The sequence below is a fragment of the Mirounga angustirostris genome, unplaced genomic scaffold (assembly GCF_029215605.1).
Source record: "Mirounga angustirostris isolate CCGP_5_RB_7025 unplaced genomic scaffold, mMirAng1.0.hap1 SCAF_6, whole genome shotgun sequence".
Taxonomy (NCBI): domain Eukaryota; kingdom Metazoa; phylum Chordata; class Mammalia; order Carnivora; family Phocidae; genus Mirounga; species Mirounga angustirostris.
This window is the reverse complement of record NW_026991714.1, coordinates 202,245-228,696: the sequence shown is the minus strand read 5'-3', so window position 1 is coordinate 228,696 and position 26,452 is coordinate 202,245. Positions and strand designations below refer to the sequence as shown.

The window sequence follows — 26,452 nt, the reverse complement described above, 5'->3', positions numbered from 1 at the left end:
CTTCCCAATCCCTCACCCCAGGCAAGGATCCCACTTTAACCATTCCACATAAAGGACACTCTCCTGGCTGTGAAGACCCCAGACTAGTTTTTACACAGTATTCCTGAAGAAGTCTGGCTCCAGTGGGTTCCAGGGTTCTCTTGGTCACTACATTATTGCTGCATCAATCATCAACATTAAGCTGTTAAATCCTACGTGCTACAATGTTAAGCCTACCTTCTATTCACCTGCCAATGATACAGAACCTACAAACTACAGGTCACACTCTTCTGGGTAAGAACTCTCAATGGACTTGGTTATAACTTGTTCTCTTCTCTTCTCTGGATTAAATCCTAACTCTCATAACCTTGACCCATCAATCTACAATGTACAACTCTTCAAATGCTTTTCCACTCTCACAAATGCTTTTCTTGCTCTTTAGCTTCAGAATCTAGATAGAGAAAGGATCTAAGTCAGAGAATGACCAATTCACTGAGAATAAAAAGGGAGTTGTAAGCGGATCTGGACAACAAGGTGATCCAGTTCTGGTCAACGGGTTTGGCACTATGCCAGCTGACCCTTAAGTTCCACCATATCCTCAGACTATCTGAGGGGAGTTTGTGGGTCCAGAGCAGGGAGTCTTACCTTCTGGGCTTGGGCAGGTTCAGTAAGGACAAGGGTGAAGAGGCCCAGGCAGATTTCCTCATGCTGGGGGGGGCCTTTGCATACCTGGGAAATGAAGAAGGAAGAAAACTAGTTGTCACTCATAGGAGGAAAGTTCTTGAGCACAGTTTCTCCCAGAAAACTTGGGACTCCTGAATAACCTGCAAAGGAGAATCATTAACTCTTCTATCTGATGATCTCCTTTTCCTAAAAGTGATGAAGCATCTGTTTCAGGAGAGAGGTGGGGGAAAGAACAGACCCTACTGAATTCTCCAAGGCTTGATGCAGGCCAGAAGCAGAAAATGTAAAGAGTGTTTATTTTTTTTAAAGATTTTATTTACTTATTTGACAGAGAGAGAGCACAAGCAGAGGGAGTGGCAGGCAGGCAGAGGGAGAGGGAGACACAGGTTCCCTGAGGAGCAGGGAGCCCGACGCGGGACTTGATTCCAGGACCCTGGGATCATGACCTGAGCCAAGGGCAGCCGCCCAACTGACTGAGCCACCCAGGCGCCCCTAAAGAGTGTTTAAAATGGAAAAAAAGGGGCACCTGGTTGGCTAAGTCAGTGGAGTGTGCGACTCTTGATCTTGGGGTTGTGGGTTTGAGCTCCACATTGGGTGTAGAGATTACTTAAAAATAAAATCTTTGGGGGACGCCTGGATGGCTCAGTTAAGTGTCTGCTTTCGGCTCAGGTCACAATCCAGGGTCCTGTGATGGGAGTCCTGCATCAGGCTCCCTCCTCAGCAGGGAGCCTGCCTCTCCCTCTGACTGCCGTTTCCCTGCTTGTACTCTTTCTCTCTGACAAATAAATAAATAAAATGTTTTAAAATAAAATAAAATCTCATCTTTGGGATGCCTGGGTGGCTCAGTCAGTTAAGTGTTATGCCTTCGGCTCAGGTCATGATCTCAGGGTCCTGGGATCGAGTCCCGCATTGGGCTCCTTGCCCAGCAGGGAGCCTGCTTCTCCCTCTGCCCCTCCCCCTGCTCGTGTGCACTCTCTCTCTTTCTCTAACAAATAAATAAATAAAAATCCTTAAAAATAAATAAAATGAATAAAAGAAAATCTTTTTTTTTTTAAGATTTATTTATTTATTTATTTATTTGAGAGAGAGAGAGAGAATGAGAGACAGAGAGCATGAGAGGGAGGAGGGTCAGAGGGAGAAGCAGACTCCCCGCTGAGCAGGGAGCCCGATGCGGGACTCGATCCCGGGACTCCAGGATCATGACCTGAGCCGAAGGCAGTCGCTTAACCAACTGAGCCACCCAGGCGCCCGAATAAAATAAAATCTTTAAGGGCGCCTGGGTGGCTCAGTGAGTTGAGCATCCCACTCTTAGTTTTGGCTCAGGTCACGATCTCATGGGTCCTGAAATCAAGCCTCATGGGTCCTGAAATCAAGCCGCATCAGGCTCCGTGCTTAGGGGGGAGTTTGCGTGAAAGATTCTCTCTCTGCCGTTCCCCCCACTCAAGTGTGTGCACACTTTCTTTCTCTCTCAAAATAAATAAATAAATCTTCAGAGAAAACTTAAAAAAAATAATGAAGCAGAAAAAAAACCTCACTGTACCACCTTTACCAGACCTTAATAGCCTTCAGGAGGGAGGGAGCTGCAGAGCCATTCATGGGGTAATAAGCATACACACCAAGTCAAGACTTTGGGCAAATCACTGAATCTGTGGTGTTTGTAAGGTGAAGACACAATAAAAATAATATACTACTAATAAAAAGGAAATACTAAACATTCACTATGTGGCTGGAATTACTGTAAACCTTTACATGTACTGGGATGCCTGGTGCCTCAGTTGGTTAAGTGCCTGCCTTTGGCTCAGGTCATGATCCCAGGGTCCTGGGATGGAGTCCCACACTGGGCTCCTTGCTCAGCGGGAAGCCTGCTTCTCCCTCTCCCTCTGCCTGCCACTCCCCCTGCCTGTGCTCGCTCTCTGAATACATAAAATGAATACATTTTATGAATGAATACATAAAATCTTTAAAAAAAAATGAATGCATAAAATCTTAAAAAAAAAAAAGACTTTTACATGTACTACTTAAAATCCTTTCAATCTCACAGATTAGGAAATATAAAGGATCATGGGGCACATGGCTGGCTCAGTCGATTGAGCATCCCACTCTTGATTTTGGCTCTGACTCTTGATTTGGTCCTGATCTCAGGGTTGGAGGTAGAGTCCTGGCATCAGGCTCTGTGCTGGGCGCAGAGCCTGCTTAAGATTCTCTCTCCCTCTCCCTCTGCCCCTCCCTCCCTCCCTCCAAAAAAAAAAAAAAAGGAAATGAAATGTGAAGGATCAAATATGTGAGAATAATTTGCAAAGAAAAAAGTCACTACAGAACTAACAGTTATTTTTAAAAGTTGTGACTTAAAGACACCTAAGCTCCAAGAGCTGGATTCCCACAGTGAGACAGAGAGAGGAGCTGGGAAGTCTGGTTCAGGGAGTCAAGATACTCACTTCAGTCCCCTAATTCCCAGCCACTTAAGTCCTTCTATCTTTTGGATCACATCTCAAAGCTTCCAAAGCAACAGAAATGGATGGGGGAGAGCATTATACTCACGTGAGCATTGAGGGCATCATTGGCCTCCCTCTCTGAGACACCAGTAGTCATCGATGTCACAATGCTCATGCATCTTTCTAACCTCTGTAAAGGGGTGAGAAAAAGTTCAGAGTGTGTCACACCACCACCTGCAAAGTATTTCTGACCCCAAAAAGGTTTTCAAGAAATTTAAACCTCATCATACCTCTAGATCTAACTACCAGTTTACAAGTAAAGTTATACAGGATATAATCAGCTAAGTCCAGAGGGTGGAAACCATGACACATAACCTGATTCTTTAACACACAAACTGCAAGGGAAAAAAGCAGGGAGGGGGAACCCACATATTAAAAGAGGCTTAAGATTATAATTATAGCCCACAGGGGGGGAGGGGGCGCTCAGTCATTAGAGTATTCGACTCTTGATCTCGGAGGTCATAAATTCAAGCCCCATGTTGGGTGTAGAGCTTAGTGGGCAAAAAAAAAAAAAGAAAGAGGGGCTCCTGGGTGGCTCAGTCGTTAGGCTTCTGCCTTCGACTCAGGTCATGATCCCAGGGTCCTGAGATCGAGCCTCGCATAGGGCTCCCTGCTCAGTGGGGAGCCTGCTTCTCCCTCTCTCACTCCCCTTGCTTGTGTTCCCTCTCTCGCTGTGTCTCTGTCAAATAGATAAATAACATCTTTAAAAAAAAATTTAAAAAAGATTATAACCCACTGAATAAAATAGAAATCCATGCTAAAACATACACACATAATAAATAATGAAGGGAAAGCTCTCCCTTATAGTGGAATGCCAACCAATAAATGCGTAAGGAACAACAGGAGCAAAAATGATTCCGGCAAATATCATCAGTGGACATTAAACCAGAGGTGAAACTGCACAAGAGGATATTTATGTGGGTTCAAAATACTTAATTACAAAGGGAAAAGAAATTCTGGAGGATATCACCTTAACCAAGTAATCAAAATTAATAACCTCAAAAGGAGACAAACTGACTCCTGACACTACATGCCTCAACAGGGTGCACTGGAAAGGCTGTAACAGTACTTGTATGGTTTTCTGGCCCAAAAATGAATAATTTCAATCTAATCATGGAAGAAATTTCAGACAACCCAATTTGAGAGATACTCTACAAAATAACTGACCTGTCCAAAGTGTTTAAGGTCATGAAAGACAAAGAAAGATTAAGAATCTGCTTCAGGTTAAAGAGAGAGTGCGCCTAAACTCAACTTGTGATCCTGGACTGCTATATGGACATTATTGGGACAACTGGTAAAATCTGAGTATGTTCTGTAACAGAAGCATATTGATGTTAAATGTTCTAATCCTGACAACAGAGCAGTAGTTATGTAACTGAAGATCTTTGTTCTTAGGAAATACACAATGAAGTATTTATTTATTTATTTATTTGACAGAGAGAGAGAGAGATAGCGAGAGCAGGAACACAAGCAGGGGGAGTGGGAGAGGGAGAAGCAGGCTTCCCGCCAAGCAGGGAGCCCGATGCGGGGCTCGATCCCAGGACCCTGGGATCATGATCTGAGCCGAAGGCAGACGCCTAACGACTGAGCCACCCAGGCGCCCCCACAATGAAGTATTTAAACCCTCATGGCTGCCACTTACTGTCAAAAGGTTAAAACAAAATGTGTACAGAGAAATAATGGTAATAACTGGTGAATCTGGGTGAAGAGTATATGAGAGTTCTATGTATTATAATATTTCTCTAAGCTTGAAATCATTTTAAAATAAAAAGCTGTTAAAAATTTAAAGAAACAGGGGCGCCTGGGTGGCTCAGTTGTTAGGTGTCTGCCTTCGGCTCGGTCGTGGTCCCGAGGTCCTGGGATCAAGCCCCGCATCAGGCTCCCTGCTCCGCGGGAAGCCTGCTTCTCCCTCTCCCACTCCCCCTGCTTATGTTCCGTCTCTCTCTGTCAAATAAATAAAATCTTTAAAAAAAAAAAAAATTTAAAGAAACACTGAGGCACCTGGGTGGCTCAGTGGGTTAAGTGTCTGCCTTCAGCTCAGGTCATGATCTCAGGGCCCTGGAATGGAGCCCTGCATCAGGCTCCCTGCTCCCTGGGGAGTCTGCTTCTCCCTCTTCTTCTCCCTCGGCCCCTAACCCCACTCGTGCTCTCAATAAATAAAATATTTTTTTAAAAAATTAAAGAAACATAATGGGGTGCCTGGATGGCACAATTGGTTGAGCATCCGACTCTTGGTTTCAGCTCAGGTCATGATCTCAGGTTGTAGGACTGAGCCCCGCTTGAGCTCCCTGCTCAGTGGGGAGCCTGTTTCTCCCTCTCCCTCTGCTGCTCCCCCCTAATTGTGCTCTCTTGCTCTGTCAAATAAATAAAATCTTAAAAAAAAGTGCCCCCCAAAAAGTTAAAAACAAATTTTAAAAAATGAGCATGAGGAAAGAAAAGGAGAACAAAAGGCCAAACTGCCTGAGCCTCTGGACAAAGGTGGGGATAGTTGCATTAAAGTCCACCCAAGAGGCATTCTAGTTTCAAAGGCCAACTCTAACATGACACGTGCTCAATATTCTAAGGAGATCTTAGTCACTGGTTCCTGTCCTAAAGAAACATTTAATACTAAATACTGAGGAGATATTGACAAATATATCTCATATTAAATCCGTGAGCCTCTCCTTATCACCACTGAAACTACTTCCTGAGTCTTTTAAAACTTTATCTTTAGGACTAATCCCAAAACTATTTAAGGAAAACCAATTCCCAATTCCCAGTAATGGTGATGCTGGCAAAACGGACAAAGGTAGGCAGTTTACTTCCCACTAATCCTACAGGTCATTACAAAACATCTTGCTGAGAAGAGGTTCTACTGCAGTGTTGAGAGGAACCCATGTGTAAGGACAATGGAAAAGAGGTGTAGGGGGGCGCCTGGGTGGCTCAGTCGTTAGGCGTCGGCCTTCAGCTCAGGTCATGATCCCAGGGTCCTGGCATCGAGCCCCGCATCGGGTTCCCTGCTCCACGGGAAGCCTGCTTCTCCCTCTCCCACTCCCCCTGCTTGTGTTCCCTCTCTCACTGTGTCTCTCTGCGTCAAATAAATAAAATCTTTAAAAAAAAAAAAAAAAGAAAAGAGGTGTAGGAATGAAAGATAATCCTGTGTCTCCCTTCACCATCATCCTAAGATTGCCTATATCCATCCCTGACCAAGAGCATAAGGTGGCACAGAGGAGAACTGAGTATTAAGGCAAGGAGCTCCCACAGTCACAAAATTTTGACCTACATTAGGCCCAAAGCCATTCAGATTTGAAGGTATTACAACTTCACTGCCCATCAGGTCTGACTAGCCTCCAAATTAGGTCAGATAAGTACACTCTGCCTTAAGAGCACCTGTGTACTTGTGAAAAGGAGCTGTGAGATCACATGAAAGCTGAGCTGTGAGATCCAACACTACCTAGTCCAGCTCCCACATGAGCAGGAGAGGGAAGGAAAAACATCAGGTTGTATGTTCCCTTTTTAAATTGTATCCCTCTCGGGACACCTGGGTGGCTCAGTCAATTAAGCATCTGCCTTCAGCTCAGGTCATGATCCCAGGGTCCTGGGATCGAGTCCCCTTTCGGGCTCCTTGCTCAGCAGGGAGCCTGTTTCTCCCTCTGCCTCTGCCTGCCGCTCCCTCTGCTTGTGCTCTCTCTGGCAAACAAACAAACAAATAAATTGTATCCCTCTCTAACCCAAGATAGCTATCAGTGATTAGAGAATCAGTTCCTCCAGCAGCTAAGTCCCGCTTACCCAGCCCAGCTGAACAAGCAGCAGCACAGCATCCTAAAATTCTAGGTATTACTTTCTACTCAAAGGAAGAGGTCTCTGCTGAATCAACAGAGATGCAAGCAGTAAACAGCAGCTAGCTAATGAGCACACTGACAAGCATGGTATAGAAGGATCCCCCCACTACGTGCTAGTCTTAAGCTAATCTTGGGTGAGTTCCTTAGCCTCTCTAAACCCTGGTTTTTCTTATCTGAAAAATAGAAATAGGGGCGCCTGGGTTGTTCAGTAGGTTGGGTGTCTGACTCAATTTCAGCTCAGATCATGATCTCAGGGTCCTGGGACTTCGCCCCATGTCAGGCTCCGCACTCAGCAGGGAGTCTGCTTGAGATTCTCTCTCTTCCACTCCCTCTGCCCCTCCCCCACTCATGCTCGAGCTCCCGTGTTCTTGCATTCCTCTCTCTCACAAAATTAAATTTTTTTTTAGATTTATTTATTTATTTTGAGAGAGCATGAATGAGAGAGAGAGAGTACATGAGTGGGGGAGGGTCAGAGGGAGAAGCAGGCTCCTCGCTGAGCAGGGAGCCCGATGCAGGACTCGATCCCGGGACTCCGGGATCATGACCTGAGCCGAAGGCAGTCGCTTAACGAACTGAGCCACCCAGGCGCCCCAAAATTAATTTTTTAAAAAACCCTATTTAAAAAAATATATATCACAAGGTTGCTCTGAGGATTACACAAGATAACATATGTGAAAACATCTAGCACACAGTCTCAGTTAAATTATAATCTGTTCTGGGGCGCCTGGGTGGCTCAGTTGGTTAAGCGACTGCCTTTGGCTCAGGTCATGATCCTGGAGTCCCGGGATCGAGTCCCGCATCGGGCTCCCTGCTCGGCAGGGAGTCTGCTTCTCCCTCTGACCCTCCCCCCTCTCATGTGCTCTCTCTCTCATTCTCTGTCAAGTAAATAAATAAAATCTTAAAAAAAATAAATTATAATCTGTTCCATTTGTGAAAAAGCTCAGCAACTGCACAACCAAATCTATGAAGAACAGACCACTCCCCAACATCTGCTACTACTTCCTTTTTTTTTTTTTTAAGATTTTATTTATTTATTTATTTGAGAGAGAGAGAGAGAGAGAAACAGCATGAGAGGGGAGAGGGTCAGAGGGAGAAGCAGGCTCCCCGCCGAGCCGGGAGCCCGATGTGGGGCTCGATCCCAGGACTCCGGGATCATGACCTGAGCCGAAGGCAGTTGCTTAACCGACTGAGCCCCCCAGGCACCCAATCTGCTACTACTTCTAATGGCATGTCCTTGAAGATTCCTGAAAACTGAGCCCTCCTACTATAGGACACGGGTTAAGTCCCTGACCAGGCTGAAAAGCTTCCTCTCCTAATTACCCTCTGTAAACGTTTGCCTTCTAGGAGAGAAGAGGAAAGGAAGGGTACGGGAGGTGGGAGGAGGCCTGACTGTTGGACCCTGCACCAAGATCCTTATGCAATGAGGATCAGCCTATGGAATGGCCAAGTTTCTGGCTATGATGTAACACACAGAGACCCTGGACAGAACCAGGTTTCTCTAGGCCCCTCCTTAGTCTAAGCTCCATTCAGAGGCTTGAGTCAGTTCTATGGGTCACTGCCCAGTCAAGAACAGTGGCCTCTTGGAACAGCGAGGCCCAGCTAAGGATGTAGGAAGTAGGAGAGTCCAGAATTTGGATGCACGGATAAAAGTGATGAGGAAAGAAATGTGAGGGCCAGTCCTTTCCAGGCAATGAAATGTAAAAGATGCTGCTCTTTCCAAACTACAGGAATCACTTTTCCAAACAGGGATGGGAGAAGGAATTACAAAACTTTCAGACCGACAGAAGGACCACATCCTGTCAAAGAGGGCTGTAGGAAGTCAAAATCCCTACAAACAAGTAGCAGTACCCCGCTTCCCCCCCAGTCCCCAGAGGCCCTTAGTAAACATGGAATCATACATGCAGTTGCCAACAATTACTGGCAGAGTGGCTCTGTTCAGAGTAAGCCCTCCATGACAGCACCTCAAAGAGCTGAGTAAATATTTATCATCTCTAGGAGCTTCTGAAATAACTTTTCTAGTACCAAGATTACCTGACCATGTTCTCCATGACAGCAGCAGTAGACAGAGCAAGGGCAGAGTAGGGGAAGGCCTTCTAGGTTGCCAGTATATACCTGAAGCTTAGGACTGAAGTTAGAGAAATCCCTCTAACCTCCCAGTTTCCGCTCCCTCAGACAAGTGAACATACAGTCTGGTAAAAATATATATTAAATACTGCTCTCTTATTGGAAGACAGTGGCCCTGAAAGAGCAAACTCCACTGTCTTCAGTAAAAGAAGGTATGTTCCAACCTACAAAATCCCCAAGAGCCCACATCAGTAAGGAGTTACTGAATAAGCTGGGTTCCAAGTACTCTACAGCCAAGAGTCACTTATAAGTGCAATGAGGATTTTGGGGGAAAAATTAGAGATGACTCAAACCCTGTTCCCTGGAGATTCTTCAGAGACAAGGTATGAATTACCCCTTGGAGAACACCTGTAAGGGATGTACCTCTACCCAATGCAGCCCTAAGACCTGTCCATAGCTTAAGAGGAAGTTCTGACTTGTTTGAGCCACAGCTCCTACTTTCAGCCTGACTTCAAAGTAGACCAGGTCCTTCCCAGAGAGGAATGAGCAGGAGCTGTGGACCGGGAGACTAAGAGTTGCATGTTCTAAACGCCTCCAATCTCTGGCACTATTTTTTTTTTTTTAAGATTTTATTTATTTATTTGACAGAGAGACATAGTAAGAGAGGGAACACAAGCAGGGGGAGTGGGAGAGGGAGAAGCAGACTCCCCATGGAACAGGGAGCCTGATGCGGGGCTCAATCCCAGGACCCTGGGATCATGACCTGAGCCAAAGGCAGACGCTTAACGACTGAGCCACCCAGGTGCCCCTCTGGCACTGTTTTTATCTCATTCCCCAAATTGGAATGGGATGGGCAAGAATTTCCCCTTCAAAGAAAGAAACAAAGCCAAAGAAAAGAAAGGATTCAACAAATGCTCCCTTGGGTAAGAGTCACAGCTCCTGGCTGGGATGCTCTTCAGCAGTGTTTCATACACCAGGAGTCTAAGGGGCCTTTCCTCATCACACTCAGCTATAATGACCCCAGCCTCTTCACTACCAGGTTTTGGGGGTGCCCTTTTTTTCCACCTTCCTTATGGGTATGCTAACTCAGTCTTCAGATGGATAAGCTCTGCAAAGCAGACTTGGGTCTCCCTTATCCCATTTTCCTATGAGACTGCACACAGGAGGCATCTACCATTAGGAAGCTACCTCTGTGTTCCTGGGCAATAGGTAGGCCTGTGGTGGAAAATACCACACCAGAGCAAAGAGACCAGTCAACAGCAAGTTTTGATAACTTCTGTATCCAGAGCTCTGTGGGGAGACCCAGAGGAAGAAGCCAGCAAGTCTTGCCCTTAGGGACACTCTGGTCCAGTGGGAACCACACACATGGGTTAAAAACATGGAAAATTCAAATGCAAAGGGTAAAGGCCAAAGAAGGAAAAGGGAGAGCCAAGAAATGCTGGGAAACATCTACACCAGGAAGGACAGGAGGAAAAGAAGGGGGAGAGGGAGAGAGAGACCCTCCGTCCCCCTTCTCTCTGGAAACAGTTGAAAGTTCACTCTCAGTCCAAAAAAGCAAAAAAATAAATGCTTCCTCTCTTTTATGGTCCCCTCCTGCCCTATCACTGAGTCCCCTAGCAAACATGTCACTGTTCAGAACAGGATGCTGTACTACTCTGTGGTACAAATGAGCAGAGGCAGGATGAACCCTCTAGCAATCAGGGTGGGGAATAAACAGATTTTTGTCCAACGCCTGGGGGCTTTTCCCCTCCACCCAATCTGGTGGAGGGATCAAAGGCAGTCAACTATTTTCTTTCTACAATTCTAGAGCTGCTGTACCAGAACACTGGGCTCAACAAATACTTTGACAATGACAATGGCCATTTCTTAAAAAGTGGATAATTCAAAGTGCTAGACATTCCTACAGTCATTTTTATTTGTTTCGGGAATACATTATTTTTAGTAGCATTGTTTATTTTCCTAATTGTATCTACCTTAGCTGATAAAAACAACAGCAGAAAAACTTTGATTTCTCTAAATGCACACAGAATTAGGGGGGAGAAGCAGGATGGAAAACCAGCCTGTGAGCAGACATTTGCCAATGGATGATCTGCAAAGTTATATCCAGCCACCTTGATTTGCAAAGTTCATTTCTGCATATACATTCCATCATTTTGTATCTGAACCAACACTTCTTTTCAAATCTAAACTATGAATTCCACCTATCTGCCTGCCCACCCTCTACTATCTGATAAAGGGCAGTGACAAAGTTAGAAGCAGGGAAATGGGGAAGCCTGCGGGCTCAGTCGTTAAGCATCCACCTTCGGCTCAGGTCATGAACCTAGGGTCCTGTCATCGAGTCCAGTGTTGGGCTCCCTGCTCACTGGGGAGCCTGCTTCTCCCTCTCCCTCTGCCTGCCGCTCCCCCTGCTTGTGCTCTGTCAAATAAATAAATTCTTTAATAAAATTTTTAGGGGCGCCTGGGTGGTTCAGTCCGTTAAGCGTCTGCCTTCGGCTCAGGTCATGATCCCAGGGTCCTGGGATCCAACCCCATATCGGGCTCCCTGCTCAGCGGGGAGTCCACTTCCCTTCCCCTCCCTCTACCCCCCCATTCATGCTCTCTGTCTGAAGCTCTCTCTCTCAAATAAATAAAACCTTTAAAAACATAAAATAAAACAGGGGCGCGTGGGTGGCTCAGTCGTTAAGCGTCTGCCTCCAGCTCAGGTCATGATCCCAGGGTCCTGGGATCGAGCCCCACATTGGGCTCCCCGTTCCGCGGAAAGCCTGCTTCTCCCTTTCCCACTCCCCCTGCTTGTGTTCCCTCTCTTGCTGTGTCTGTCAAATAAATAAATTATTTTTAAAAAATAAATAAATAAAAAATTAAAAATTAAAATAAAACAAGATTTTTTAAAAAGCAGGTAAATGGTCAGGGAAGAGCCAGACCCTGTTCTTGTGCTCTTCCTGTCCCTGGATAACCAGAGTTGAATGCACTAGGTCTTACTAACAGTTTAGCAGTCCCTTCTCAGTTCTGGGTCTCCTATTCCTGTGACTCTACCTGAGTAGCAGCACTGTGGGCTGTCAGGGACAAGAGGAGGGGAACAAGTTGGGGAGTAGAGGGTCAACTACCCTGTGTGACTTCACTCGACCCTCTTTCTCAGCACCCTCGTGTGTGTGCTATCAGCTTCTGAAGGACAGAAGCTGTAGTTGATGGTATCCTAACTAAACATCACTGTTCCTTGGGTCTTCAAATGCCCAGTGCACATCGCGCTCAACTGACTACATCCACATGAAGCCAGTGCTACCTGATAGGAGGCTCTGAAGCCTGCTGCGGACCCCTGTCAGCCCCCCAGACACCTACACACCTACACACACACACACGCACGCACACACACGGTACTTGTCAACTCAACACGGGACCCCGTCTGAAGCAGGACAGGTATGAAGAATAAGTGTGGTCTCTACACGCACACGCACGCACACACACCCGCACGCACACACACCCGCACACACGCACACGGTACTTGTCAACTCAACACGGGACCCCGTCTGAAGCAGGACAGGTATGAAGAATAAGTGTGGTCTCTACACACACACACACACACACACACACACGCACGGACACGCGCGCACACACCCGCACACACGCACACGGTACTTGTCAACTCAACACGGGACCCCGTCTGAAGCAGGACAGGTATGAAGGATACGTGTGGCCTCTGAGTGGAAAAGAATGTCAAAAATAAACTCGGCAGATCTGGACGGTGCTTCCCTTCCTCATCCACACCCCCCCCATCCTCATCCTAGTGGCGGCTGTTGCTATGACAACCTGTCCAGGAAGTTGGCCCGCGCTCCTTCCTTCTGGAGCAGGAAGTCTGGAGCGGAGCTCGGGCTGCCTCAGAAAACCCCTGAAGGCCTCCTCCCGACCCCCCACCCCGTACCCGCTCCGGTACCCCTCCTCAGCCCAGTTTCTTAACTCCCTTCCCCGCCCCCACACCTACCTCCTCTAACTCATCCTTGGCATCCAAACTGGTTGAAAGTAGCAGCCTCCCCCCTCCTGGGGCTCCTGCTCCCGCTCCTCCTCCACCTCCCGCTGCTCCCGAAGCAGCTGCTGCTGCTGCCCCCTTTCCCTTCTGTAACTCCATGGCTGTGGCCAAGAGACGGGAGGCGGCCAGGGGGTGGACGGGCAGGAAGTCCTAGAAATTACGAACTCCGGGTTGCCAGAGCCTGGGGGCAAGAGGGACGAGTGGGGTCGGGAAGGGTCCCCGTGCTGTCCGCCCCGCCCTCCTCTGCGAAAGGCCGCGCCTGTGGAGGACGCGAAGGCGGACGGCCCTCTAGGTCCCGTGTCTGGAGTGGCAGTGCTGAGGGAAGGCCGCCAGCTCCCGGGTGTGCTGGGGTGAGGGTCTGCACCTCCGGGGAAGGCAGGAGAGGCCCTGAAGTGGAAGGGGAGCCCTTTCTGGCTTCTGACGCTAAGGGAGGCAGAGAAAATCCTAAGTTTCTGCCTCAGGAGGTGAGGGAAGGAGGAGTCCTGCCCCTGAGGTGGGGGGTAGGAAACCTTTCTGGCTGGGGCCCGAAGGGCTGGGGAGCGAGGTTCCTTTGGATCCGGCCCCTAGGGGTGAGGGTGAGGCAGTGAGCGCTACAGGAGGACACGGAGGACCAGCTTCTCCCCACACCACACACAGGCGGCCATGGTGGAAGGGCGGGGGGCGGGGAGGCTGAGGGCGGCGGCGGCGGCGTCGGCGGCGGCAGCGGGGAGGACTCGCGGAGACCGGAAGCGAGCGGCCTCCGGCCCGGCCTCCGCCAATCGCGGCTTCCGCGGTGGCGCGGAGTCTCTCAGGAATAGGGCGACGGCGGCCGACCGGCCTTTTCCCCGGCTGCCAATGGCAGTGAGACCGGCCTGATGGACAACCAGAGTGACCAATCGCATCCCCCGTTCCTCTCGGGGGGCGGGACGGGAAGGCTTCTCGGAGAGGGGTGGGAGCGCGAGGCGATCAGGAAGGGGAGGCTGCGCCTGCGCGCGCTGACGGGCTTGCCCTGGCGCGCGTGCGCGGCGCTGGCCTCCGTCTTCCTTCCCCCTCCTTGTGGAGCGTGGGTGGGTGCGAGAGCTTTTGCCGCGTCCCCACCTGGCCTAGGAGAGCGGAGGCCTTGCGCGAGCTGACCGTACAAGGCGGGGGAGCGTTGCCTAACCCTCGCCGTCCCAGGACAGAGGCCGTCAGGTGGCACGGAGCCAGCTCCCAGAGCTGAGCGTGCATCGCACAAGTAAGCGTGTGCTCACGCGAGTGCCGTCAGCTGCGGCAAAAACAGTGCGTGGACCCACTCGGGCCGTCCAGATCCCTAGAGTCGTGCCCGCACTAGCCGGGTTGCTGCGTGACAGAACCGTCTCCATCCTCGTGCTGAGGCTCTGGGTCTGACCCCTGTCGCTGAAGTCGTCTCTTACCCACAGCCCAGGGAGGCCCGGCGCGTGTATTGTGAGCGCGGTGTGTCCCCGAGTGCACTTCTGCTCCCTGGCCCGACAGCATTTTCCATTTCCTCAGGGTGTGAGATTACTTTTATTTTTATTTTTTTTAAAGATTTTATTTATTTGACAGAGAGACAGCGAGAGAGGGAACACAAGCGGGGGGAGTGGGAGAGGGAGAAGCAGGCTCTCCGCGGAGCAGGGAGCCCGATGCGGGGCTCGATCCCAGGATCCTGAGATCATGACCCCAGCCGAAGGCAGACGCCCAATGACTGAGCCACCCAGGCGCCCCTTCACCTGCTATTATTATTTTTAAAGATTTTATTTATTTGACAGAGAGACAGCGAGAGAGGGAACACAAGCAGGGGGAGTGGGAGAGGGAGAAGCAGGCTTCCCGCTGAGCAGGGAGCCCGATGCGGGGCTCGATCCCAGGACCCTGGGATCATGACCTGAGCCGAAGGCAGACGCTTAACGACTGAGCCACCCACGCGCCCCTGTTTTATTTTATGTTTTTAAAGGTTTTATTTATTTGAGAGAGAGAGCTTCAGACAGAGAGCATGAATGGGGGGGTAGAGGGAGGGGAAGGGAAGTGGACTCCCCGCCGAGCAGGGAGCCCGATATGGGGTTCGATCCCAGGACCCTGGGACCATGACCCGAGCGGAAGGCAGCCGCTTAACCGACTGAGCCACCCAGGCGCCCCAGTGAGAGTACTTTTTAAACTGAAATTGTACAGATATTAGTTAACACCACAGGGAATTCTATTTATTGCTACACTTGTTAGGGCTTAATATTTTAGCTATCTATACACGTGCATGGAAATGGTGTGGATAATCCTTTCAATTGACTCTCATTCATTACTTTATTGTATATATTAACTCTAAGACCTTAGGCAAGTTATTTTGACTTTCTATAAATTATCCTGCCTGTAAAATAAAGCGGACTGGCTGATCTCTACCCTTATAGCTCAGAAAGTTTCGTTCTGTTTGTGCTTTGGATTCCTTCTAGGTGCACAGCACTGCATTAGTCTCTGAAGAATACATACTTGTCATTACAATAACATTACTATGGGTCACTGAAACACAAAGACACATTAGGCGAACAAAGAAAAGTTAGGTTTAAAACACTGTGTTCATGCTTCTCTTTGTGTGTGGGTTTTTAAAAGTGGGAACTGGGGGCGCCTGGGTGGCTCAGTTGGTTGGGCGACTGCCTTCGGCTCAGGTCATGGTCCTGGAGTCCCGGGATCGAGTCCCACATCGGGCTCCCTGCTCGGCAGGGAGTCTGCTTCGTCCTCTGACCCTATCCCCTCTCATGTGCTCTCTGTCTCTCTCATTCTCTCTGTCTCAAATAAATAAATAAAATCTTAAAAAAAAAATAAATAAATAAAAGTGGGAACTGGGGAAATAGACACCCATATTTGTAAATACAGAGACTATCTCTGAAAGCATACACAAAACCCCAGTAATATTTGTTGTCTTTGGGTAGGAGACTGGCTGCCTGGGAGATGGGGTGGGAGAGAAACCTTTTACTGTATATGTTTTTGATGAGTTTTGGAACATTGGTGAGGTCCGAAGCCCATGGCCAAGAAAGAATTCTTGAGATGTCTTTGGTGCAAAAAAAGGTGATTTTATTTTATTATTTTTTAAAGGTTTTATTTATTTATTTGTGAGAGAGAGAGCACAAGCAGGGGGAAGTGGCAGGCAGAGGGAGAAGCAGGCTTCCTGCTGAGCAAGGAGCCCGATGTGGGACTCCATCCCAGGACTCCGGGATCATGACCTGAGCTGAAGGCAGATGCTTAACCGTCTGAGCCACCCAGGTGCCCCAAAAAAGGTGATTTTTTTTTTTAAGATTTTATTTATTTGACAGAGAGAAAGACAGGAAGAGCAGGAACACAAGCAGGGGGAATGGGAGAGGGAGAAGCAGGCTTCCCGCGGAGCAGGGAGCCCGATGCGGGGCTCGATCCCAGGACCCTGGGACCATGACCCGAGCTGAAGGCAGACACTCAACCACTGAGCCACCCAGGCGTCCCCAAAAAAGGTGATTTTTTTTTTTTTAAAGATTTTATTTATTTATTTGAGCCAGAGAGAATGAGAGGGAGAGAGAGAGCACATGAGAGGGGGGAGGGTCAGAGGGAGAAGCAGGCTCCCTGAGGAGCAGGGAGCCCGATGCGGGACTCCAGGATCATGACCTGAGCCGAAGGCAGTCGCTTAACCAACTGAGCCACCCAGGCGCCCAAAAAAGGTGATTTTAATAAAGCACGGGGACAGGGCCTATGGGCAGAAAGAGCTGCTGCACTGGGATTGTGAGGAATGGCTGATTATATATTAGGGAGTTGGGGGAAGTAAGGAAAAAGGGAGATGTCCAGAAGGACTTTGATATGCTAAAGAAGACTTTCAGGATACTGGAGGCCTTGCCATTGTCAAGGTGAGGTTGGTTTTCCCTCTAGTAAAGTATTAACATTAAGACAGTTGGGGGTTTGGGGTGCCTGGGTGACTCAGTCAGTTAAGTGTCTGCCTTTGGCTCATGTCCTGATCCCAGGGTCCTAGGATTGAGCCACACTCTGCTCTCTGCTCAGTAGAGCCTCTCTCTCCCTCTGCCTGCTGCTCCCCTTGCTTGTGCGCTCTCTCTGTCAAATAAATAAATAAATCTTAAAAAAAAAAAAAAGTTGGGAATTTCCTGGAGGAATATTATCTTACTATCACAAGTCCTTGTCAACGGCTACAGTTGATAAGGAAGTTTAATTTTACCTGCATTTCCTTTTACCTTTGTTTTCCACATCACTATGGAGGGGAGGGTGATGTTAGGGCCCAGGAAATTAAGTCTATGGATCTCTGGAAGTTAGGCTATCAATAAGAATGCTTTTTCCTTGTAAATCACTAAGACATTTGTAAACTGAGGGAGACTCATGTCCTGCAGGACTGTGATCTTTATCAGTTAACCATTTGTTTTTCCTTTCCCCCAGTTTTAGGGCATCCAGGAGGGCCTGAGGAATGTCACAAGTATCCCACAGTGGTGGGGGGGGTGGGGGGGGTGCAGGGTGTTAGCTTGTGCTTTGTCCTCAGCTTGCCTTCTGCTCCCTCATCACTTGGGTGGTTTTTTAATTAAGCACCATGTAAATGTAGTACTTCTTTAAAAATACCTTACTCAAAAATACCTGGCTGACTCAGTCGGAAGTGCATGCAACTATTGGTCTCAGGGTCATGAGTTTGAGCCCCATGTTGAGTGTAGAGATTGAATTTTTTAAAAGCGGGCGCCTGGGTGGCTCAGATGGTTAAGCGACTGCCTTCGGCTCAGGTCATGATCCTGGAGTCCCTGGATCGAGTCCCGCATCGGGCTCCCTGCTCCTCAGGGAGCCTGCTTCTCCCTCTGACCCTCCCCCCTCTCATGTGCTCTCTCTCTCCCTCTCATTCTCTCTGGCTCAAATAAATAAATAAAATCTTTAAAAAAAAAAAAATCACCTTTTTTGGGGACGCCTGGGTGGCTCAGTGGTTGAGTGTCTGCCTTCAGCTCGGGTCATGGTCCCAGGGTCCTGGGATCGAGCCCCGCATCGGGCTCCCTGCTCCGCGGGAAGCCTGCTTCTCCCCCTCCCTCTGCTTCTCCCCCTGCTCATGTTCTCTCTTTGTATCTCTGTGTCTCAAATGAATAAATTAAAAAAATCTTAAAAAAAAAAAAAAAACTTTTGTAATAGTCAATATTTTGGGGCCCCTGGCTGGCTCAGTCTGTGGAGTGTGCAACTTTTGATCTCAGTTTCTTAAGTTAAAGCCCATGCTGGGTGTAGGGATTACTTAAAAATAAAATCTTAAAAAAGCAAAACAAAAAATATATATGATAGTAGGAAAGCATACCTCCCTTTCTCCAATACTTTAGTCAGAAAATAAGCTCTAATTTTATACACATTTTTTTAAATAAGTAAGCTCTACACCCAACGTGGGGCTTGAACTTAGAACCCCAAGATCAAGAGTCACATCCTCCACGGACTGAGCCAGCCAGGTGCCCCTTTTTTTTACTTTTTTTCCCCTTCTTATATACATATGAATAAAATGACAACTTACTTATCAAGAGCTTGCTACATGCCCTGCATCATTCCAATACTTCATGTTTTAATTCATTACACCTTGATTTAAGTAGTATTGTCTTCTCCACTTTATAGATAATAAAACTGAGGCACAGAGAAGTTGTTGGTTGTTGTGGTTTTTTTTTTTAATATTTTATTTATTGGGGTGCCTGGGTGGCTCAGTCGGTTAAGCATCTGCCTTCGGCTCGGGTCATGATCTCCGGGTTCTGGGATCAAGCCCCACATCGGGCTCCCCGCTCAGTGGCGAGTCTGCTTCTCCCTCTCCATCTGTGATCTCTCTTGCTCTCACTCTCTCTGATAAATAAATAAAATATTTATCACAAGTAGGTGAGCAGCAGGCAGAGAGGCAGGGGAAGCAGGCTCCCTGCTGATCAGAGAGCCCAATGGATGTGGGGCTCATCAGGACCGTGACCTGAGCTGAAGGCAGATGCTTAACCGACTGAGCCCCCCAGGCGCCCCCACAGAGATGTTTAATAATTTGTACAGGTCATATGGTTTAGGAAATGTAGGACTTAGGAAATGTAGAACTGAATTGTGTCCCTCCAAATTCATATGTGGAAGCCCCCAGTGTGCTGGTATTTAGAGACCAGACCTCTGGGAGGTAATTAGATTTAAATGAGGTCATGAGGGTAGGGCCCTCATGATGGGATTAGTGCCCTTATAAAAGGGCCCTCCCTTACTACACAACAGGTACACAAAGAAGAGGTCATGTGAGCTCAGGCAGCAAAATGGTGATAAGTGCAAGCCTCCGAATGAACCCTACATTGCCTGCGCTCTGATCTCAGACTTCCCAGCCCCCAGAACTGAGACATTTCTGTTATTTAAGCTACCGGGTCTATAGTGTTTTGTTGCAGTAGCCTGAGCAAACTAATATAGCCAGGATCTGAACCCAAGGAGCCCCAGGGCAAGCACACTTTACCCCTACATCATACTGCCACTTTGTTAATACAAAGTGGAAAAATGGAGTGATTTGGAAATTTCTAACTTACAGTTCTACCTTTTTTTTTTTTTTTTTAACTTACTAAAGTAGGGGCGCCTGGTGGCTCAGAGATAGGAATACTCTCCTATCAACTGAGTCAAGCAGACTCATCCAGCATTATTACGGGCACGGGGTTAGAGACTGTGTGAACATACCCTAAATTCTGAGCCCTGGAAGCATGTAGTTAGTACAGGAGAAACAAGGTTTGAAATATACAGAGCCAGAAACTAGTATACGGAAAATCCTTCCAATCATCAGATTTGTGAAATTGCAAAGGGAGGATTTGACTGTCACTGATGCCTCGTCAAAACTGAAGGTCTTGGGGCACGGGGGTGGCTCAGTTGGTTAGGCATCTGCCTTTGGCTCAGGTCATGAACTCGGGGTCTTGGGATCGAGTCCCATATCAGGCTCCCTGCCTGGTGGGGAGTCTGCTGCTCCCTCTCCCTCTGCCCCTCCCCCTCTTTGTGCTCTCTCTCACTCTCAAATGGATAAATAAAATCTCAGGGCGCCTGGGTGGCTCAGTCGTTAAGTGTCTGCCTTCAGCTCAGGTCATGATCCTAGGGTCCTGGGATCGAGCCCTGCATTGAGCCCTGCATCGGGCTCCCTGCTCCGCGGGAAGCCTGCTTCTTCCTCTCCCACTCCCCCTACTTGTGTTCCCTCTCTCGCTGTGTCTCTCTATGTCAAATAAATCAATAAAATCTTTAAAAAAAATAAAATCTTTAAATATATTTTTTATTTTTATTTTTTAGAAGATTTTATTTATTTGCCAGAGAGAGAGAGAGAGAGAGCGCACAAGTAGGGAGAGTGGCAGGCAGAGGGAGAAGCAGGCTCCTGCTGAGCAAGGAGCCAGATGCTTATATCTTTTTTCTTCTTTGATGAAAATTGTGCAAAATGTAATTTATCATCTGAACTCCTGCATAAATAAATATGCATATGAACTGCATAAACATGTAGCAGTATTACAAATGGCAAATTTGTGTTTGAAGTTGTATGCTTTATGCATCCCACTTATTGGTAACAAAAAATAAATTTCACTTAACTCTGTTATAGGAAAGACAATTATTTTTCTATTCCCACCATAGAAAATTATATTACAAAATCATTGTCATAGGAAAAGGCTATCAAAGAATATGCAATAAAAAAGTAGGAAGTAATATAGACATGCCTCAGACAGTTAATTAATAAAGATACTGTTACTTTTCTAGGCTTTAATATATTTGGATATTTGTCAGCTTTTTGACATTTTTAATTTGTTGTAATTTATTTTCACATTCTAATTAAATATTTATTTTATACGTAATTTTGTATTATTTTTCTTTATTTTTTTTTTAAAGATTTTATTTATTTAGACAAGGAAAGACACAGCGAGAGAGGGAACACAAGCAGGGGGAGTGGGAGAGGGAGAAGCAGGCTCTCCACTGAGCAGGGAGCCCGATGCGGGGCTCGATCCCAGGACCCTGGGATCATGACCTGAGCCGAAGGCAGACAATGACTGAGCCACCCAGGTGGCCCACTTTGTTGTTTTTTTTTAAGATTTTATTTATTCATTTGAGACACAGAGATAGAGAGAGCGAGCATGAGCAGGGGGAAAGGCAGAGGGAGAGGGAGAAGCAGGCTCCCCGCTGAGCCAGGAGTCCAATCTGGGGCTCTATCCCAGGACCCCAGGACCACGACCTGAGCCGAAGGCAGAAGCTTAACCATCTGAGCCACCCAGGTGCCCCTTTCTATTTAAAAAAAAAAAAAAAAGTAATCTCTACCCCCAATGTGGGGCTCAAAGGCATAACCCTGAGATCAAGAGTTGCATACTCTACCAACCGAGCCAGTCAGGTGCTCCATATTCTTTTTCTTCTCTTTTTTTCTTTTTATTTTCTTTTAAAGTTTTTTTTATGTATTTATTTGACAGAGACACAGCGAGAGAGGGAATACAAGCAGGGGGAATGGGAGAGGTAGAAGCAGGCCCCCCATGGAGCAAGGAGCCCGATGTGGGGCTTGATCCCAGGACTCTGGGATCATGACCGGAGGCGAAGGCAGACACCTAACGACTGAGCCACCCAGGCGCCCCATCCACATTCTTTTTCTTAAGGCAAACCCACCAAACTATAAGCTTTAAGCCCCACAAAACCTGGATCCACCCTAGCTGGAGGCCCGATGGAGAGGGACTCTGAGGAGACAAGGACTCTGTCCACCGGTGTTTTGTTTTGTTTTGTTAGGATTTTATTTATTTATTTGACAGAAAGAGAGAGAGAGAGAGCATAAGCAGGGGGAAGGGAAGGCAGAGGGAGAGGGAGAAGCAGGCTCCCCAGTGAGCAAGGAGCCTGATGGGATGCGGGGCTGGGTGCGGGGCTAGATCCCAGGGTCCTGGGATCATGACCTGAGCCGAAGGCAGACGCTTAGCCTACTGAGCCACCAGCCGTCCCAGTGGTGTTTTTAAATAGAAATACTGTGCTCTGTGTAACATAACCCTCTTCTTTCCTATTTCCCTGTATGAAAATTTTAGTAAAATGGCTATTTTTCACTTTAAAATTTAACACAAAACGGTGAGAGAGATTTGGATTAACAGCGGCAATGTGAGGAAAACTGTGGGGTTGGAGGGATGGGTTTGTGTGAGGCCACAGGTTCTTTGATAGCCCATTGTGTGACAAATGCAGGGAGGTGACGGTTGCCTGCTTTCTGCACTCCTCAGACTGAACCTGAATGCTTCTGCCCCAGACAGGGAGGCAGGTTGTCAAAGGGACGTTGACAAACTAAGGTGAACCCACAGGAGCTCACCCAGAATGGCGAAGAGTTTGGAGTCAGATCTTGGAAAAATCTTTAAAGAAAACTAGTTAAGGGGCACCTGGGTGGCTCAGTCGTTACGCGTCTGCCTTCAGCCCAGGTCATGATCCCAGGGCCCTGGGATCGAGCCCCACATCAGGCTCCTTGCTCAGCGGGGAGCCTGCTTCTCCCTCTCCCACTCTCCCTGCTTGTGTTCCCTCTCTCGCTGTATCTCTCTCTGTCAAATAAATAAATAAAATTTAAAAATTAAAAAAAAAAAAACAATTATGTTGCTGAGACTCCGGTATGGGGGAGCAGGCGGAGGTGAACACTGTTGTTAGAAGAGAGGTAGTGAGGGCAGTGCTAGGACCAATGGAAGAGTGAGAGGCAGATTGCCTTTTTTTTTAATGTAAAGAGTTTATATTAAATACCTCTATCAAATAACTTAACATTCACGTTGGAATGATATTCATCAAACGACTACAATGGCAGGATTTTAAGTGATTTTAATTTCTTCTCTGTACTTTTTTGTAAAAGTGTATGCCATTTCTGGTAAACAATAGTCATTAGTCTTTTTTTTTTTTTTTTATCTCTATCAGATATATCTGGCTTTCAAAGCCCCAGTTCAGCTACTGAACTACCTCTACTCTTGCTTATTTTCTCAACTACCACACAAGCAGATTTAGTTCATCCTGAGCTTCATAATTTATGTAAAAACTCAGGTCCAGGGTGCCTGGGTGGCTCAGGCGGTTAAGCATCTGCGTTTGGCTCAGGTCATGATCCTAGGATCCTGGGATGGAGCCCCTCGTGGGGCTCCCTGATTAGCGGGGAGCCTGCTTCTCCCTCTCCCTCTGAGGCTCCCCCTGCTTGTGCTCTCTCACTCTCAAATAAATACAATCTTAAGAAAAAAGAAACTTGGCTCCAAGCTTATCAAAACAAAGGACTCCCCAACCTAGCAAGATGCTCCTTCCTTGATGGCAGTTGAAAGGACAAGCCCCCTTGTCCATTAAAAAAAAAAAAAAAATTCCTTCAAAAGAAATTCTGACAATTAGAGTATCTTCATCTTCTTATACAGTTGTTCTAATTACAGTTATTCAAAAATAGAATGGTCTCAGTTCCAAGTCCCTGAAAGTTTTCCAATAGAACACAAAAGAAAAGCCAGATATTTTAAGAAGGATGCTGGCCCAGGGTAGGCAGTTGGGACTCTATAACCTCTACTTTTTTTCTGACTCTCACATTTTTAGATCTCATTTGTACCTCTCATTGAGGGGTCTAATTATGTGCTGCATTTCACTTCCAAACATTCTCTGGACATCAAGAACCTCTTATATCTAACACTATGGTTTGCATAATGTAGACTCTTCATAACACTAGCAAAACACTTAACAAATTTCTATCACCTGCCAGTCAGCCTTCTAAGCATGTAATGGGAGGAATTAAGTCATGTAATCCTCAATGCAGACCCATGAGATAGGGCTTATTATGATCATTCCTGTGTTGAAAATTTGCCTGATGGATCATGAGGGACAGAGCTGGGATTCGAATCCAGGCAGGCTGTCTCCAGAGTTAGCCTCTTAACCAACCTGACGCCGCCTCTCACTTGACAGAGGTTTGAAATTGCTCCGGTTCTGAATACTGAGATCTATGTGGTATTTTGGCGTGGTTCTAGCCTGCTGGGAGTTTGGTGGGCTGACACAAGAAAGCTGACCTGATTATGGGACCTACCTACCAACAGCCAAGGTATGCCATATGCAATCCACATTTGAAAGCCAAAGGCAGAGGGGCGCCTAGGTGGCTCAGTCGTTAAGCGTCTGCCTTCAGCTCAGGTCATGGTCCCGGGGTCCTGGGATGGAGCCCCACATCGGGCTCCCTGCTCGGAGGGAGGCCTGCTTCTCCCCTCCCACTCCCCCTGCTTGTGTTCCCTCTCTCGCTGTGTGTCTGTCAGGTAAATAAATAAAATCTTTAAAAGAAAGAAGAAAGAAAAGAAAAGGAAAGAAAGGAAGAAAGAAAGAAGAAAGGAAAGAGAAGGAAGGAAGAAAGCAAGCAAGCAAGCCAAAGGCAGAGAGTAGTAGTAGGATAGTTGCATCATGTCCAGAGGGGTACCACAGTGACTGACAGGTGCACACGACTGTGGAATCTTTGTTTGCTGTGGAAAGGTTCTTAAAGGGCAAGCAGCCCACCCATTCAACATTGGTGCCACGTGTGTGATGGGGAACTGGGTGGGTGGAGCTTCTTCCTATCCGGACCCCCTCACTGACCTTGGGTTAGCACTACCTGTCAAGTGGGTCCCTGACTCCCACCTCCTCTCTTCCTGTGGCCTCACCCACCTCTCAAGCATCCTGGCCTCTGCCTTGGGCAACACTAAATTCATCAGTATCTCAACCCTTCATCTTGGTGGTAAACACCTCGGCTGGAATCTTACTTTAGTTCCAATTCAATGAGATTAAATTTCCCCGGAAAGCATTAGGTGTTTTATTCTTACGGTTAATTAATTTTTTTATAGACTTACAACTCCCGCGATTTAATTACAAAATGACTTTCAGGCTGCAAAATTGGCCTCCGCTGCTAAATAGATTCCATAGATTTGTCCTGCAAAGGATAAATAGTTTAAAAATACATGATTATTACTAAAAGTATTGTTATGACCAGTAAATTACCCAAGGTCTCTGACGTAGAGAAAAGGGGGGGTGGCTAAGTGCCTTCTGCAAGCTCTGTTTTATCTTCCAGGCCCTGACCGCTTGGGCCGGGCCCCCCCTGCCCCACAGCCGGACCTCGGCTGGGCGCTCCTGCCCCCTTCCCGGCGGCGTCACGTGGCCGCTGAGCTCACCGTCAACCGCCAGGCTCAGCGGGATGCCAACGATGACTGCTGCCTTTATTGCGATCGTACTCCAGGGAAACCCTGCTGCTGCCCCGCACCCCTCCAGCCCCGCTCAGCAGGACAGCCCGGGAAACCGGCCTCCGTGGGCGGAGGCCCCCGCTCCCGCAGACCGCTGCCCTCGGCAACGGCTCTCCCAGGTCTTCCCGGCTCCAGAAGGAAGGCCCCTCGGCCCAGGGACAGCGCCCGAGCTGCAGCAGTCCCCGGCGGCCGGGGCCAGTCCTCACGCCCCCGCCGCCGCCCCCTCCCCTCGAGCGCCCCGTGCTGGAGCCAGGCTGCCCCGGAAGGATCTGACCGGCCGCTTCCTGCAATTGTCTCTCTGGACGCAGTCCGCGGGCGTCCAGCGCTCCAGTCTCCCGCCCGGAGCCCGGCCTCTCGGGCGTCCCCGCCCACCCGCTCAGTCCCCGGCCGCTCTCCTTCGCCGCCCTGTCCGCAGCCGGCCGCGGGGGAGCGGGCGTGCGTGGTCAGCGGGGCAGCCGCCGGGCCGGGGCGGAGGCGGAGCGGGGTAGCTGCGCTCTCCCTGCCCGCGAGTCAAATCCGAGCGGCCGCCAGGGGTGGGCGGGGAGCCCCGCACAGCAAGAGGAGTCCCCGCACCGGAGGGAGGCCGGCTTGCCCTTTCTCCAGCTCAGACCACCGCGGCCCTGAACGCAGCCCGCCCCACCTCCTGGTCCCACGGGGCGTGCCCTCCAGGAAGAGGCGCAGGGAGGCCGGAGGAGGGGCCTGTCTGCACTTGATGGATGGCACTGAAGAAATGTCTGGCACTTTCTTTCCCCGTGGGGGAGGTGAGGCTGCAGCCACCTCTCCCCCGCATTCATTCGCATTCCTGCCCGCCTGCTCAGGAAGGGCTTGGGGTGGGGGCTGGAGCAGGGCCAGCTGAGAGTCATTTTGCAAACTCTCACGTTTGTCTACACTGGCATGGGTAGTGTAGACAAATCTCAACCAAGGTAAGAGAGGATCCATCCTTCTTTCCTGGCTCCCAGACCTCCCCAACACTGGGCAGTATAGCAGTTCTTAAACTGGTGTGGTCCACAGACCCTGGGAGTCCCCAAGACCCTTTCAGGGGATGGATGAGGTCAAGAGACTTTGTATAAACATACTAATACATGATTTACCTTCATGACTTGACAGGTACATTGATGGTAGGAAAGTAATGGGGGCAAACTGCTGGTGTCTTAGCATAAACCAAGGCAGTGGCACTGAATGAGTCATTGTATTCTTCATTACCACACATCGGCAGTAAAAAAAAAAATTAAAATTAAAAAGCCAGGTTTTGTAAGAAAACTTGATAAAGCAGCAAAAAAA

At 48.2% G+C, this 26,452-nt stretch overlaps 1 protein-coding gene across 2 annotated transcripts in view; it reads right to left on the bottom strand.

Moving 5' to 3' along the window:
- The window catches only part of INTS3 (integrator complex subunit 3), a 42,623-nt gene extending 28,774 nt beyond the window's left edge, over nucleotides 1-13,849 (bottom strand). Inside the window, exons 1-4 of one of the 2 annotated variants that reach the window (XM_045876422.3) lie at nucleotides 13,571-13,849; nucleotides 13,017-13,242; nucleotides 3,202-3,285; nucleotides 625-708 (exon numbers count right to left, since the gene is read on the bottom strand). In XM_045876422.3, the coding sequence (XP_045732378.1) occupies nucleotides 625-708; nucleotides 3,202-3,285; nucleotides 13,017-13,160 (312 nt within the window). In that variant the 5' untranslated portion in view covers nucleotides 13,161-13,242; nucleotides 13,571-13,849. The remainder of the gene's footprint in view (nucleotides 1-624; nucleotides 709-3,201; nucleotides 3,286-13,016; nucleotides 13,243-13,570) is intronic. The other variant, XM_064593580.1, reaches the window with a different exon arrangement.
- Nucleotides 13,850-26,452: the final 12,603 nt, after the last annotated feature.